The 16,980-nt window shown below is 26.6% G+C and overlaps 1 protein-coding gene across 1 annotated transcript in view; it reads left to right on the forward strand.

Moving 5' to 3' along the window:
- LOC136087256 (uncharacterized) overlaps positions 1-15,758 on the forward strand; it is an 89,888-nt gene extending 74,130 nt beyond the window's left edge. Inside the window, exons 10-11 of the mRNA XM_065809718.1 lie at positions 14,705-14,935; positions 15,614-15,758. Of these exons, the coding sequence (XP_065665790.1) occupies positions 14,705-14,935; positions 15,614-15,687 (305 nt within the window). The 3' untranslated portion in view covers positions 15,688-15,758. The remainder of the gene's footprint in view (positions 1-14,704; positions 14,936-15,613) is intronic.
- The last annotated feature ends 1,222 nt before the right edge of the window (positions 15,759-16,980 follow it).

A 16,980-nucleotide genomic window follows, 5' to 3' on the forward strand; every position in this document is an offset into this window, starting at 1 on the left:
TTGTGTTTAACTCATAAAGAGAAAAGAGGGGCGGGGGGGGGGGGGGTCTTTCAAAAGCGTACGTACTTTTCAACGGGGGGAGGGGGCTAAAAAGTACGCATGGCAACAGGGGGTTGGGGGGGGTCAATTTTTCAAAATTTTTGGCGTACGTACTTTATGGACGACCCCTAATGTCGCAGAAAAGATTGTTTGGATCATGCAAGAAAAACCTTATGAGTAAACAATTTAACTGATGTTTTTTGTTGAGGTCTAGAAACATCAGATCCTTACATTTCTGGTATTAACTTGAAAAGACGTTTGAAGTCTGTATGTAAATCAGTACTACCAGAAGTGGTGTTGCAACTTTCACTGATTGAAAATTCTAAAAGAAAAAAGGATGTTAATGAAGAGATTTTACTTAAACTAATTAATGTTTATTGACAATTATATTACGTTGATATAGAAGCCGATAGTAATTTAACATGTTTTTTCTTATTCCGCAAGACCCCTTACTTGGAGAATATCTCTTTTGTATTAAAAAAAAACTTTTTGTATTTTATTTTTAATCTAATTATTTTATTTAATGTCATATTTTATTCAAAAAATACAAAAAGCAATTTAAGTAGAAACCTTTTTATATTGAAAATAGTTGTTCTTCGGCGGGTCCGAGCGGCATCAAAACCTATATTGGATTAAAAAAAGAAGGATCGAAGTTTTTCCATACCTATTCAAATTCTTACAAAAATATACAGAACTTAATAAAAGTCACATTCAAGTATGCTATTATTTCCTAGTCTAAAATAATATCTTTCTCTGCATTTTTAGGGCGTGAAACGTAATTTTATAAAATATTTTACATTAAACTCTGAAAGCCGGATTAATACTCTTTCAAATAATATATAGTATATGGAAGTTCACAGGTGTGGTTTAAGAAATAAAAAAAAAGTTCGAAATTATTTCTTTTTTCACTAAAAAACCGTTCTTTAAAAAATGACACCGTGGAAGCTTCAAGTGGTAAAAAAAAAAAAAAGCTCTTTTAAGAATATAAAAGTATAATCAATTTGCAATACTCTTGCATAATCAGAACTTTTTATATCTGATTATCGCAAATCTGGAATAAATGCCACATTTTGATTATTTCAAATCACTTTGCACTGGGCGTATCCGAGGGACTAGAAGAGGCGCCAATGCATTGTTTTTGCCGCCTTAAAACGCAAATTTTATTCATATTAGAATGCTTTTTTTTTGAAGTTGGTAATTTTCATATCCATGAAGTAGTAATAATTTGCTTGTAGACCACCGCCAAATATGAAAGGTTTGTCTTAGAGATAGGATGGGTGTAAAAGTATCGGTTTAACACACCCTAAAACAACAAAATCTTTTTAATATGTATTTTATCTAAGTTAAAAAAGTAAATCTATTATTAAATACAAAATATTTATTTTAGTCCTTCACTCTAGCGAAGCACACATCAAAATCGGGGAAAGAGCGTGAGCTAACCCTTCCCTTTAATCCAAAACAAGAATAAAACAAACAAAGAAACAAGTCTAAATTTATATAATGCGATTTTTTAACGAAAAAGATTTAAAATGCTATTATGTAAAGTAATAGAAGTTAATATAAAACATATATAACCACATTACAAGATGCATCAGAGTATTCAATTTTTTCAGCAAAGAGGTCGAACCTTATTGCACTTTTTGATATAAATCACTCTTCTTAAAATCTTTTTATAATACTTTTAGTTTTCACATTTTTTATATCTACAACTATACTTTATTTGTGTAAGATTTCATCGCAAGCGTCACAAGTTAAACATCCTTTCAAATCATTAGAATTAAGTAGAACTCTACCTTAACTTAAAATCTTTATTAAAAATAGAAATGACAAATTTACTCTAACAAATAATACTTACTAGTTTTACGAAGTCATTATTTAAACAATAAGATAAATAATATAATTTTTCTGAAGCGGTTAAACTAAAACGATGTTTCTAAAATGATGTTATTTATAATATGATATGATATACAATATATTGATAATCTATATTTTATCAATATATAGTTTATATAATGTTGTATATTTATGTGTGTGTGTGTATATATATATATATATATATATATATATATATATATATATATATATATATATATATATATATATATATATATATATATATATATATATATATATATATATATATGTATATATATATATATGTATATATATATATATATATATATATATGTGTGTGTGTGTGTGTGTGTGTGTGTGTGTGTGTGTGTGTGTGTGTGTGTGTGTGTGTGTGTGTGTGTGTGTGTGTGTGTGTTTGTGTGTGTGTGTATCTATATATATATATTTATAGTAAGTACAAAAGTTTATGTACTAAAACCATCTATTTAAATATCATAGATTTGTGTGTAGATTTTTTTTTAAATTAATTTTTTTCCTTGTTTTTAAAACTAAAAAGTTGTTGATAATATACCTAAATACTGGCAGCTGTATATCAACCATTCATGTAACACAAAAAGCTTTTAGTTTACTTAAAATATTGTTTTTGGCGACAAGATTTTTGCAATCTTCATATAGTGAAAATCTTGTCACCAAAATGAGATGGTATTCGTTGTTAGCTCAGACACTATTTTAGTGGGCATAATAACGTGGAAACAGCGTTAAATAAAGTTGAATTTTTAGGTTGTGATAACGTTGGATTAACATTGGAAACGTAAACAACGTTAGATTTTTTAACGGAATAACGTTAATCAACGTTATTTAACGTAATAATTTCGATGTAAATGCGATGTATTTTTCAAGTAAAATCTAGCTATCATCGGGATTCGAAACCCAATCAAAAGCTGCACAGCCAATTGCTTTTTCCATTAGGTTACGAAATCATTCTTATTTATGAAAAACTTAATAATATATACTAAAAAAAACGGTATATAAAAAATTTTTAACTAGTTTTGACAGTTACATTCAGTATATATTGAATGGCCCAGAGAGTATTGAGGAATGTACTGGAAAACACTTTTGAAAGATTGCAACAGGAATGTTAACAGGATCACAAGCTGTAGAAGAGTTTAAGTGTAAAGTAAAGAAATAACTTTAGAGACAGAAACAGTAGTAATTTGGATGTCTAACAACTGATTAACCTTTTTTTTACATAATAGGACTGGGGGAGATCTCGGGTATATCATGAGATGCCTAGGATTGACCCATAATATTTGAATAATTTATAATAACTTTTTCTAAACAATTTTAAAAAAAAAACTAAACTTATAGTATCCAAGTCTGTATATATAGAGAAACATATACATAAACAAAATAACGGTGGCTTTGATATTTTAAGTAATTTTAGCAAAGCAATAAAAAAATAGCTCTTCTCCGCAAAGTTCAAAAAACCGCCTTAACGCATATATTAGGATTCATTATATATAATAAATGGAGCCGAGAGAACACTTATAATCAAACGCTTTAGAAAGGTTTTGTTTTTATCGTAAACAAATCCAAAAAAATCCCATTTTTTTCTGGATTTATTATATCTGATTCTCCGGTAGAAGCTAAATAAAATTTGCAGGAATGCTTGATCAAAGGGTTCCCTCGGTTCCGTCAATATATAAAAATGAATTCATATTTGTTCCAATAAAGTCTTAATTAATTACATAAAGCCTTAATAATTTTAATTAAGCTTTAATCATTTAAATAAAGCGAAGTTTATTGAATGCAGTTGAAAAACTTTAGCGCAATTAGTAATTTTTAAAAAAGAAGTTTATTTTTATTTATAATTATGAACTCATTGGTATTAAAAACAAATTAAGCCATGCATTTGTCTAAATTTACATTTCCAAGACAAAGCTCCGTAATAATCATAAAAAAAGAGTCATAAAAGTATCTCCTGTTTTAAAAATAAATCCTTTCCTTTTAAAAATTTTCAAAGTGGAAGCTTTTATTCCAATTCCAACAAAAAATGAAGAATATACTGCTTTAAAATATAAGTTTAAAAATGTTTGTTTTACGTTTGGATTTGTTTATGTGACGCTAGTCTTTATACGTATATATATATATATATATATATATATATATATATATATATATATATATATATATATATATATTTATATGTATATATATATATATATATATATATATATATATATATATATATATATATATATATATATATATATGTACATATATATATAAATATGTATATATATCTTTATGTTTCTCTCTTACACTCTCTCTCTCTCTCTCTCTCTCTCAATATATATATATATATATATATATATATATATATATATATATATATATATATATATATATATATATATATATATATATATATATATATATATATATATATATATATATAGAGAGAGAGAGAGAGAGAGAGAGAGAGAGAGAGAGAGTGAGAGAGAGAGAGAAAGAGAGAGAGAGAAAGTCAGAGAGAGAGAGAAAGTCAGAGAGAGAGAGAGAGAGAGAAGATGAGAGAGAAAGAAAGAGTGAGTGACTGTATATAAAGTGTATTTATATACTTTTTGAAACTCAAGGAATATAAATAAAGAGCAAGTAGATTAGCCTTGCAAATCTTTCAGTTTGATGAGTATTTATGTCAATAATTGCAACAGCGTTGGTTAAATAATAAAGAGAAAGAGTCTCAGTCAATTTAACTGGAAGCAAAATCAAAGAAAAATGCAGTCGTAAAAGAAAGAGAGCAATAAAGATTAAAAAAAAAAAGATTATTGTATAATCTTTTTTTTTTAATCTTTATTGCTCTCTAAGTAGAAAGAGGGTTTTTCAAGAATTAGGTAAAACCTGGTTTTTCAAGAATTAGGTGAACTGATACGTAAGTATATGGCCAAAAGTTACAAGCACATGCCTGTAATCTAAGTATGTAACTATTGGATATGTTAACATGTGCCCAAAAATAAGTGTTTTACTGAGACATTATCATTAGGCTTTATTTAGTTAAGCTTTAAGACTGTTGTATTTAATGTAAGATTTAACTTCTTCTTGTCTTCGCCTAAAAATGCAAACTATTTAAGGCTGTAGGACATGTATTAAAAAAACTGAATTTACTTAACCTTAAAACCTGGCCCAAGACATCATCTATTTGCAAAATGTTGTTAAATCTGAATCATAATATATTTAAATTAAAAAAAATAAGACATGTAAATGTAAAAGCACACTCATGAAACTTAAAATATTTAATAAAATAAAAAAAACTGTTAAAGAATTTTAAAACATGGTTAAATAAAATGTCCTTCAGTCTTAAAGGTTTTTAGGCAAAGACTAGAAGAAGTTAAATCTGACATTAAATACGCTAATCTTCTCTATCCCACAACTAAAAAATGGGTTTTATATCAGAGTTTTTCTTCTCCTAAATTACTTGTACCTGACCGAAACAAGTGATATTAGAATAGTTATATTTTTACCTTAAAATGATTTAGTAACTTAATAGGAAACTAATGTCTAAATATAAAGTATGTGAGTGTTGCTAAGTAGTTTTTTAATTCTAATATAAAAAATAAAAATAATAGGCCAAATACAAAGTTTTTTGAAAACTTGGAATTACAAAGAAATATATTGATCCGTGTCAAATTAGTCATAATAATTGGGAAATTTGTAGTTTAAACAAAAGATTTAATGACCAGAATTATTTTATTTTAATTAATTTTAATTTTAAAAGGATTAAAGAAATAGTTTATAATAATGAGATAGTTATCTATACATACATTTTTTTTTCAACACTTTCACTTCCAATAAAGCTTCAAACAACCACTATTGAGTTGGAAGTGACTTGATATAAAAGATGAAGTTTATAGAGTAAGATGACGATTAACAGAAGACTTAAAAGATTGCAAATTATATGAACCAGAAAAGCAAGAAGATGGAGGCGAATTCAGAAGGACTGGTGTTCTAGGAAAAAAACTGGATGAATAAGAATTTTTAGAGCACTTAGAAACAGCCACATTAAAAGGATGAGACTTTATTGAATGACAAGTAACACTAAAATGAATTTTAGTAGGAGAGCACAAAAGACGCTAGCTCTTTAGAGCCGTGCTCATTTAATATTTATAGATAAAAGAAAGAGAAGAAACATTACGGTGATGTCATAATGGTCGGAAGTTAGTTGCACGACCAGGTCTAACTATGGTTACAATCCGTTTTTGTACCTTGTCTAGAAAACAAAGGACATCATTGAAAGATCCGCTCCAGATATGGCAACAGTATACCATACTAAGAAAGTAGCGATCACGACAAAGATATGCAACCTTGACAGATAATAACTTTGCAATCGATTAGATATATAGTTTCCAAGAAAGATCAGAAGTACGAGTTAATCCTAGAAAATGAACGGTAGAATACTTATCAAGTACATACCGTTAATAAATATAGGAAGATCTAGCTTTTTGCGATTTCAATTACCTGAAAAAATTTGAGTTTTTTCTGAGTTCAAGTTCACCAGCCACAGTGAGCCCCATTCTGTAGCAGAAGTGAGATCCTTTTCAAGTTCAAATCCCCCTTTAAGCAATCAGAGAATGTTAAATTCTTATCAAGACAAGAATAAATTGTTTTATAAATTGGATCATCAGCGAACAATGCGACCTTAAATGTCAGAAATTATGCCCAATGTATTTATTTTAAAATCAGCAGTAGAAAGAGAAGATCGAAATCCATACTAATAATCAGAAAGTAAATTATTAGATTTAGATGAGAGATTTATTAATAAAAGACTCAAAAACCTTGCTTATGATAGGAAGAAGACTAATGGGACAGTAAATAGACAAGTCAGATTGCTTTTCAGAGTTTTTGAAAATAGGAAAAACAGATGCCACTTTCAAGCAGGCTGGAAACAAGACTTTAAGAAGCACTTGTTAAATAGTTTTGAAAGTATAGGCGGCAGCTCCGGATAACATTTCTGCAAGACTAAAACAGATATGTTGTCCGGACCATAAGCTGCAGGAGAGTCTAAGCAGGAATATACTTTTGATACAGACACTGGAGTGATGCAAAGGTCAGGTAATGAATTTACCTGTTTGTTGGCAATATCAGATAAAACACGACTCGTGGAATCAAGAGGTGATATTGATGAGAAGTTCTTAGCAAACAGTTCTGCTTTGTCTTTAGTTAAGGTGACAAAATCTAAACCATACAAGAGAAGTGGAAAAATAGATTTGCCTTTGTTATAGATACTGTTAAAGATTCTCCAGAAGTCACGATAGTCTAATATTTGAGATGAAATACGAGATTTTGTGACCTGAGAATAGCGTACGTTGGCATTAGAAAAAACCTTTTTAAAATGGTTTCTAGCAATAGCAAACAGAAAAAACAAACATGAATAATGCCTGTTTTACCAGATGCCTTTGCATTTGTTATAATAAGTATAAGTACATATATATTGCAAAACTAAAGACGAAGCTTTATACCATATAATTTAAAAACGCGTAAAGGTGCTGCTTTTAATTTTTTTTATTAAATACTTAAAAAAAAGTTTATTTTTCATTTTAATACTCTCTCTGTGAATTTTTTTCTAATATGTTATTTATCTAATAAATGTAAATTAAAAAGTTATCTTTGTAAAATAGGTCTTATTTATTTATTAACAAAAAAACTTTGTGAATATTTATACAAACAAACGAGTCGTGAATTAAAAGATAATTAATGACAGAATAAGTTAAAAATTAATCGCTAATACAAGAATCTAAAATAGTTCCGATAGAATTTTAATTTTGGTTTTCTTTCTCATTTTCTGTGAAAGTTTTTTTTTTGTCTATAAAGGACATCTTTGTAAAAAGATTTTATTTATATTTTTCGTTTTATATTTTGCGTTGCCTTGACTACATATGAGGGCGTCAGTAAGACTAATAGCCAGATCACGTAATAAAATGCCATACTCTATAAGTACACATATACAATTACCCAGCTAGCACACATACGTTGATAAACATTAGAACAATGCTGCACGTTGCGTTGCCCCAACAATAACTCCCAACATTGCTTTTATATCATTTTGGTTACAAATACAACGATCAAATAGAGCAAATGATTAAAAAAAGCATTTTTCATATTTGATTTGCTTGTGGGTTTATATTTTGTTATATAAGAAAGAGAAGAATATACTAGCAATATATAATTTAATGATCATATGAAAAAATTAAATAAATAACAATACTTATAAATTATGCAAAAATATGTTTGTATATCTGCTTTTTCTTGATTCAAACACAACGTTGATTCACTGTATATAATCCAACGTTATTCCTATGTATATGGATCAACGTTAACCCAATGTATATAATCAAACGCTAATCCATACTCATTGGATTAACTTTGGTTATAACTATTGGATCAACGTTAATCCATATAGATTGGATCAATATGGGGTTATTGGCATTTGTTCAACGTTGATCTTACTAACTTAAATTAATGGTAATCCATATACATTGGATTAACATTGGGTTTAGATCGGAAAAATAACAAATTATTTCGATGTTTTTACATACGTTGGACCAATGTAATTTTGCCATTTTCAATTACGTTCTTCTTAAGGTTTTCATTTATATAAATACGATAAAACTAACATTGGATTAACTTTGAATTTGCATCGAAGAAAACAGCCAACGTTTGCGATATATTTACATACGTTGGCCCAAGGTAATTGTGCTAGCTGGGTATATGCGCATAAAATATGTAATGTGTATTTTTTTTTTTTTTTTTTTTGTGTCGTTGTTGATGATTTTTTTAAAATATAAGAAAACAAATTTAAATCCAACAAAAGTTCAATTTAACGTTCTGCAAACGTTTAAACATAACTTTGAACCAACTTAAATACAACGTTTTACCAACTTTAAGTATAACGTTGTGCCAACGTATAATAGAACATTGAATCAACGTTAAATATTACGCAATGTCAACTTAAAATACACGTTGAGCCAAAGTTGTTTGTCGGTTGTTGGCGACGTCATATTTATAACCAAATGGCTATAAATGGTGGTCAATGTTGGACCAACGCAAAGTACAATATCGTTCGAACAATTTATCAAGGAATATGTGCTGGCCGGGAAGACTGGCATAGGAAAGAAAAATAACCCAGTCGGCAAATTTAGTTGTAAATGCGCATTAGAAACTCGTTTAAATACGTATCGGTGTGGTATGTATGTTAGCCATTTTATCGTGTCGAGCACGCATTAGATGCGTAGAAAGACAGGTATACAATACGGCGCCTACTGAGTACCAGACTCGCATTTGAAACTCTTGTAAACACGTATAAAACACGATAAACAGAGAATATTCAATACGATATTTTCCTGGTATTACATGCGCATTTAAAACTTTCCAGAATACGCATTATTTACGAAAATATGTTAGCCATTTTATCGTGACAAACGCGCATTAAAAATAGACATCAGATGCGTACACAGACAGGTATACAATACGACGCCTACTGAATATCAAACTCACATTTAAACACGTATAAAACACGATAACCAGAGAATATTCAATACAATTTTATTAACTAATATGAATTCATAACATAATGATAATGACTAGCAGTAAGCAACCCGTAATAAGTGTTATGAGTTATTAAATCATTAATAACAATAAAAACACATTAATAACTTGATATATTATCTAAAATATTAAATACAAATTTATCTATAAATATTTTAACTTTGACTCCGTATCAGCAACGTCATTGCTTATAGGTAACGACATAAAGACCGCATTAACATCAGTTGAATTCTTTTTAAAATCTGTCACAACACAAGTACCAGAAAAGGAAGGTCAAGTAAAGCCTGCAAATACCTAAAAAAAGACATGAAAAAAAAAATTACAATTTTTAATTACAAAAGCACTATTTGCATTTTGTTGTTAGTAGAATTAGGAAAATAATAACAGAAAATATATGAACCTGTCATTTCGAAAAGGGCACAAGTCCATTTACTAAAACTTTTCAAAATCAACAAAAATATGATTTTTATTAAAATAATGTCTAGATTGCTAAAGAAATTAAACATAGAAGTAGATAAATAAAGAACGTATATAACTTATGTATTTTTTGTTTTTTTATAAAAAAAACAAATATAAAAAAATAAATTATACAGAACTTTTTAATTCAAACTTATAAACTAACTGCTAAAAGTTTTTATCCTTTTCGAAATGACAGGTTCATATATTCTGTCTACAAAATAATTTATTAGGATTATAAAAAGGCTAGACAACACAATGTATACATTGTTACTATAGTAACGCTGGCTAATAACACCACAACTTAATAAGATAATTTATTAACTTAAATACTTGGACTAAAGAGATTTTATTTATTACATTTGAACAATCAAGGGACAATTATATTTGAATATTTGAACAATCAAGACAATTTTAATATTTGAACAATCAAAACAATTTTAATATTTGAACAATCAAAACAATTTTAATATTTGAACAATCAAGGGACAATTATAGTTAAACAATTTAAGCAACTATATCATAAAATAGCAAGCAACTCGTAAAACATTTCTTATAAATGGTCATTATCATTTGTGGTATTAAGAAATACGTAAGAGCTCAGTAATTAAATAAGTTTTATTAAAGTTCCCTCTCATCTAAAAGAGAAAAAGAAAGTGTTTCCAAAGCAGCATGTTAACAAATGTAAAAAAGCATGGAATAAATACTAGTAACTGGTTTTATTATGTTACCAGTAAACAAAATTATTTTTACCTTGATTAAAAACTAATTTCCAGCATTTCTTAATTAAGCACCAGCTTCTCTCTAACTGTTGACTAATGACTAATAGAGAAAATTTCACATCATACTAAGTTTACAAAATTAAAACCATGTTTCAACAGTTAGCTAACTAATCAAAAGATGACAAAGGAAAGGAAAAGTAAACAAAAAATGAAAAAAAGAACATAATTATGATAGAAATTATAAAAATAAAATAAAATTATTTAGATTTAAAAGTGTTAACTGTTACTATAAATAGTTAAACTCATACTTTACTTTGTTCTGAAGTGTCTAAAGTAAAATCAATTTAACAGACATTAACACTGCTTGACACTTAATTCTGTCAAGTAAGTTTTCTGCACGCCGAGTTGCATTTCTTACATTTCAATAACGATTAATTTCATCTTGCCTAGATCTATTTTTTTCATTTGACAACTATTTTCAAGTTGTCTATTAGTATTTTACATTAATAACTTCGTTGATCCAATACTATCTATTTCAATTTCACTGTTATCATTAAACATATTACCAGTAATCCTACTATTGTTACAATTGAATAAATGGTCGTAAAAGAATCTTACAAATTGTGATCTTTTCTAATCAAAGACTTTATTTAGACTTAAGATTTATTGAAATCCATATCTTTTTATATGTTTATATACATAAGTTGTTTATCAAAAATATTAAACAATATTTATTTGCATCAATTATTTTTAATTTAACAAAGAATCTACAATGCAAAAAATTATTTTTACCTTAATGAACAAAAATAATAAATGCACAATCTTGTATAAAAAATTGAAGCAATGTCAGTCAGTATATTTTACTCTAAAGTAATTTAATATATATATATATATATATATATATATATATATATATATATATATATATATATATATATATATATATATATATATATATAAACATACTGAAATATAGGCAGATTTAAGTTTATAAACTTTCGTGTCAACAAATTACAGTCAGTTTTCCATGTTAAATACACAAAATATATATCTAATATAATATATATCAAATATCAAATAAATCCAATATAAAATAAAACAAAATCGTAAACTTACTCAAACCAGTATCAGTTACACCTTGTGAAGTAACTAAAAAACACTTCAGTTCTTTTCAACCACTCTAAAAAATAACTTTTAGCTCTTTCCAATAGCACTAAAAAATGAAACAAAACTTACTTAGCTGAGTTGTCTAGTTTATAAGAATCTGAAAACAGATAAGTAAAAAACCAAGAACAAACAAACATTTATTTGTTAGAACTACTATATTTAAACAAATTTAATTAAACAAAGAGTAATGCCAATTCTCCTTAAAAGCTAAAAAAACTTTCAGCTCAAATTTGCTTGCAGACCTTGCTTGTAATAAGAAACATATTTAGAAAAGCCTAGAAAAAATTCATAAAAATTTACATACATTCTTTTATATCTAATAAATCCATCATATGATAAATCTGAAATGAAAAAATGTAATGGATAAGTAAATACAAAGAAAAACATCATATATGAATTGAAAATCAATATATCTGATAGAGATAAGATGTCATGATAAGAGAGTAGTAGTTGTTAAATATTGTTATTTTATGTTAGCTTTTAGTAAACAAATCATGTTGGTACTTCATGGTTCTAAAAATTCAAATTGAGATATAAACAAAATGTATATACGGCAAAATTATTTTTCTTGAGTGTCTTTTAGTGAATGATTAAAAGCAGTGAGTTTCAATAATAAAACCTCTTATAACTTTTAACAATAAACACCAACATAAAGGTAAGCCAAATGAAACAACATTAGTAACATAAATAACAACTTCACGCAAAATCTTGCTCAACACGTTTACCAAGTCACACACTTTGAAAACTTGGAAACAACATAATATAAACATATATAATAACACAATACATTTATTTAACTTTATATAACATATAAACACCTCATATAGTATTTATATACACAATAGATACATTTTATACTATTTTAATGACACATTTATAAAACAATTACATAACACATATTACCACATACATATATTTATCAAAAACTTTTAAACTTTGAACATAATATAAACATATATGCAAACTATAAACATATATAACTTCAATTGCGCGAACAAAAAACTTTAAAAATAACATGAAAAAATCTATAATGATTCATATATATATTCATATATAAAAACATTTATCTCGTAATAAAATATTACATTATAATCATATTTAATTTAAATCAAATACTTATTGAATAAAGAGCAAAAAACAGATAGAAGAACTGCAATCCTTATAACAAAAATTTAACGTTTAGCAACAATAAAATGTCAGTGTTGGCTCGAAATTTAAATTTATTTTTCTAAATTTCTTAAAACAGTACAAAAAAAAGGTAATAGCATAACAGAAATGTTAATAAAATAATAATCAACATAATAAAATAAGGGGGTATGAAATGATAGGATTTATAATATACTTGAACTATATTAATTTAGGACTTCATAAAACTAATTAAATTTAAAAGTAATAAATATTTTTATGATAAAGTTTTATTACCTTTTTTGGTACAAAAAAGTACTGTAACTGTATTGCAGATATGCGATACTGCTTTAGCAGAACGATATCTCTTCATACAACTTTTCATGTATTCCTGACTATTCCTTTTCATTCCAGACAAACTTTTTACTAAATTTCTCAAGAGAAAACTTTTTAATTTAAATTTTGCTTTCACAATTTCAGTTTAAGTATGCGCTTTAAAGCAAAGATTTTCGTTTTTCCGTTATATGTTGATATTTGATCAAAATCGGGTACGATATCGTATCCGATTTTGATCAAATATTAAATAATACGTATTTTTGATAAATAAGTGGTATCGAACTCGAATTCGAAACTTAAAACTAAATGCGTATTTTTCTGGTATCAACGGCGGTATGTTATACATGATCAATACTCCGAGTATTTACAATACTAGATATGCCGACTGGGAAGTTTCTTAAAGACTTTAGTTGTATATCAGTAATCATTGTTCATAATTTCATATTTAAACAAAATGATATATTAATAAAGTCCTAAGGTAAACGTTCGATTAAATGGTTGTATATAAAAGTCTTATTTATTAACCTTATTAAAAAGATAATAATAAGTATTGCCCATGACAACTTAATCCCTAAATTTAGATGTAATGTTCCCAGCAACTTGCTAAATGATCGTTGTATTTTTTTGTTCACAAAAAAAAACTTAAAAAAATCAAAATTAAAACAATTGAAACTATTATAAATAAGCATTAGAAAGTTAAAAAAAAGTGACGAAAGATAAAGAATACCTCAATAACATTTTTAAGTTATGTTACGTATCAAATTGGTTACAATTGGTAACAAGGTTTTCACTATTTTATTTAGAAATAAATAAACTTTAAAAAGCAGTTTATTATTGTTTACAACTGTCATGTTGTTATTTACTATGTTTACTTTATTTTTAATGAGCTAAAGTTGTGTCTTAAATGGTTACTTTGTCACGAAAAGAAAAGAAAGCTTCAACTCGCATCTAACTAGCTGGGGTTTCAAGCATTACATTTTTATGTACGAGTGTATTGGTGAATCAGAATTTTCCCAAAATCTTAATATTTTTCTCCAAGTTATGTATTTTATGCATCCTATCATTAACTAGATATACTTCAAATTTTAATGACCAAACAAACAATGATATTAATGTATTTATAAGTTTTTTTACATGATAAAGTGTAAAAAATGTCTGTGGCATAATGTTAAATTACATAATTAAAATTATGGCAAACTTATGCGAGCGAAATCACAATCATAAATACACATTTATCAAAACACAATTGTTTAAACAATGTATACATTATGAGTAAACACACTTAATACATAATTGATATTATATATGAATTTAAAACATTAATGTATGATAATTTATAAATACATATTTACATAATACCATTACATTTCGAATTTAAATTTAAATTAAGTTTATTGTTTCAGTTTTAGATGTTCGTGTAGGATGTGTTTTGGGTCATCATTTAGAAACAAAAGAGCTATGGGCAATTCATCGTAATCAGAAATCATATTTATATTTTAATGAAATTTACAAAAAATGGTTGGCTTTGAGCAAGGGAGACAATATAGCTGCTAGTAAATTTAATATAAGCATGAGAATGTCTTTAGAAGGTGATGAAGATCAAGTTTATACTTTCGGATCAAATCAGTGGATGGGTATGATATTAGTATTTTTTCTATTCATTTGTGACATATAGGGTTAATTTTTACTTTAGTAGGATAAATAATTAACCTGTTTGATCAAATTTGGTCTTTTTGAAAACAACAACGGCTAAATTTGAAACAAAAACGGCTACACTTTAAACAACAAATAACGGCAATTAAATTTTTAAAGCTTTTTAAACAATTCAATCTTTCAATTTTTTTTTTTTACTTTTTTTCAATTTTTTTTTTGAATTATTCAATTTTCAAAACTCTCCTTAGCCATTTATATATCATTTTATTCAAAAAAATTTTAGTTTAAAGAATTTGAATAATTTCGTTGGGAAATTCGAAAACTAATCCATTTTATCGAGGGAAATTTGCATTCTTTTTTTTATTTTAATTAATTGTTTTGACTTTTTTTTGTATATAGCCATTGAAAATAGCGAAAGAACTTTGTTCGTAAAAATTAAAAAAAATTGAACTGTTTTGAAAATTAAAAACCTCTTTTTGAGAATAAGGTAATTTTGAAACCGGGAATTTTTTTTGTTTCCGAGATGATTTTTCGGAAAGACATAGAAGCTATATTTCATTTTATCAATTCAAAAATTTCATTATAATTATAAGCGCATTATTATACTATTTTTAATTAATGAAATATGAGTTGCTGTCATACAATTTTATTATATTTAGGAAACGCTGAGGGATTGTTTTATCGCAACGATTCGTTGAGCTCATGGTTACAAAAAGTCCGCTGGACTCAATAATATTTTTTGTTATAAATTTTCAAGTTAAGTTACTATACGAGGAAATAAGTTTAATCTAAAAATTAGTCTAATCTAGAATAATTAGGAAATTAGTCAAATCTAAAAGGAAATTAATCTATAAATTATCAAATAAAAAATAATTTTAAACCATAAAAGTTTAATTTCATTGATGCAAAACCTCCTAAATGTTGATAAATCAACTGATGATTGATTTTATGGTATATTAATAAAGTATGTTGTATGACAAGTAATAAATATAATTTTATTATAAATTATTCCAATAAAAATACTAAATATTATATTTTTAACACCACTGTAACTAGTAATAAGTGTTTAGATTATGTTTATAATATATATTTTTTCGGCTCAGAGTTTTCATAAAGCATCTTTCAATGTTGCTTTTTTAATATAAATTTTCTTTTGGGAAATGGACAAAGTGCTATTGGCTAACTAATCTCTTCGAAACTAACTCCCAAACCTGATGCAGCGAAAAAAATCTGTTTGTCAAGCGTATATGTCCGAAAGGTCCTTCGCGTTTGTTTAAATGGATTTCAGCAGATAGCCAATGCTAAACTCAAGACGTCCACGTCATTTACAAAATTTAGATATGAACCAACTATAAAAATAGCAAAACAAATCTTCTGGAAAAGCATCTAATTAACCGTTAGAAAGAGAAATCTTAATGTAAGAAATCTTTAAATCTCTCGTTCTTTATCTCTTCTCAAACTTATTTCATTTCTTTTATTCACCTTTTAATAAAAAAACTTTTAGCTTTTGAAAGAATTTTACGAGTTTAAAAAGTCATATTTGAAAACATACAGTTGCTTATAAGGGAAGGGGGAATTCTAAATTAGTGGTTTTACTGCGTACGTACTTTATGGATGCCCCTTGTGTTTGCAAGATATTAGCTGAAGTGTTTTCTAGCGTAACTTTTGAAACCTACTCAGAATTTATTGACGCATCAAATTCAGTAATCAATATCAATCAAGCTTTATTGATTTTTTTAAAGAAGTGCTTGATTATGAACAAAAGTAGCCGATTCAATATTTTTCTATAGCAGAACAACTTAATCCTATTTAGGATGTTATTAAGTTGTTCAAAAAATAAATATGAATATATTTTTTTCAGATTACAATCATTAATTGTAATATAACAATATACCAATATATAAACTTGGCATCTGAAAGAAGATCCAAAAGATCTTGTCGCCAGAACCATTTAAAATATATCAAACGTGTATGTATAATAAAATAAAAATACAATCGATTTTAATAACTATTAACAATGTTGAAT

This window comes from Hydra vulgaris, chromosome 11 (genome assembly GCF_038396675.1).
Source record: "Hydra vulgaris chromosome 11, alternate assembly HydraT2T_AEP".
Classification (NCBI taxonomy): Eukaryota; Metazoa; Cnidaria; class Hydrozoa; order Anthoathecata; family Hydridae; genus Hydra; species Hydra vulgaris.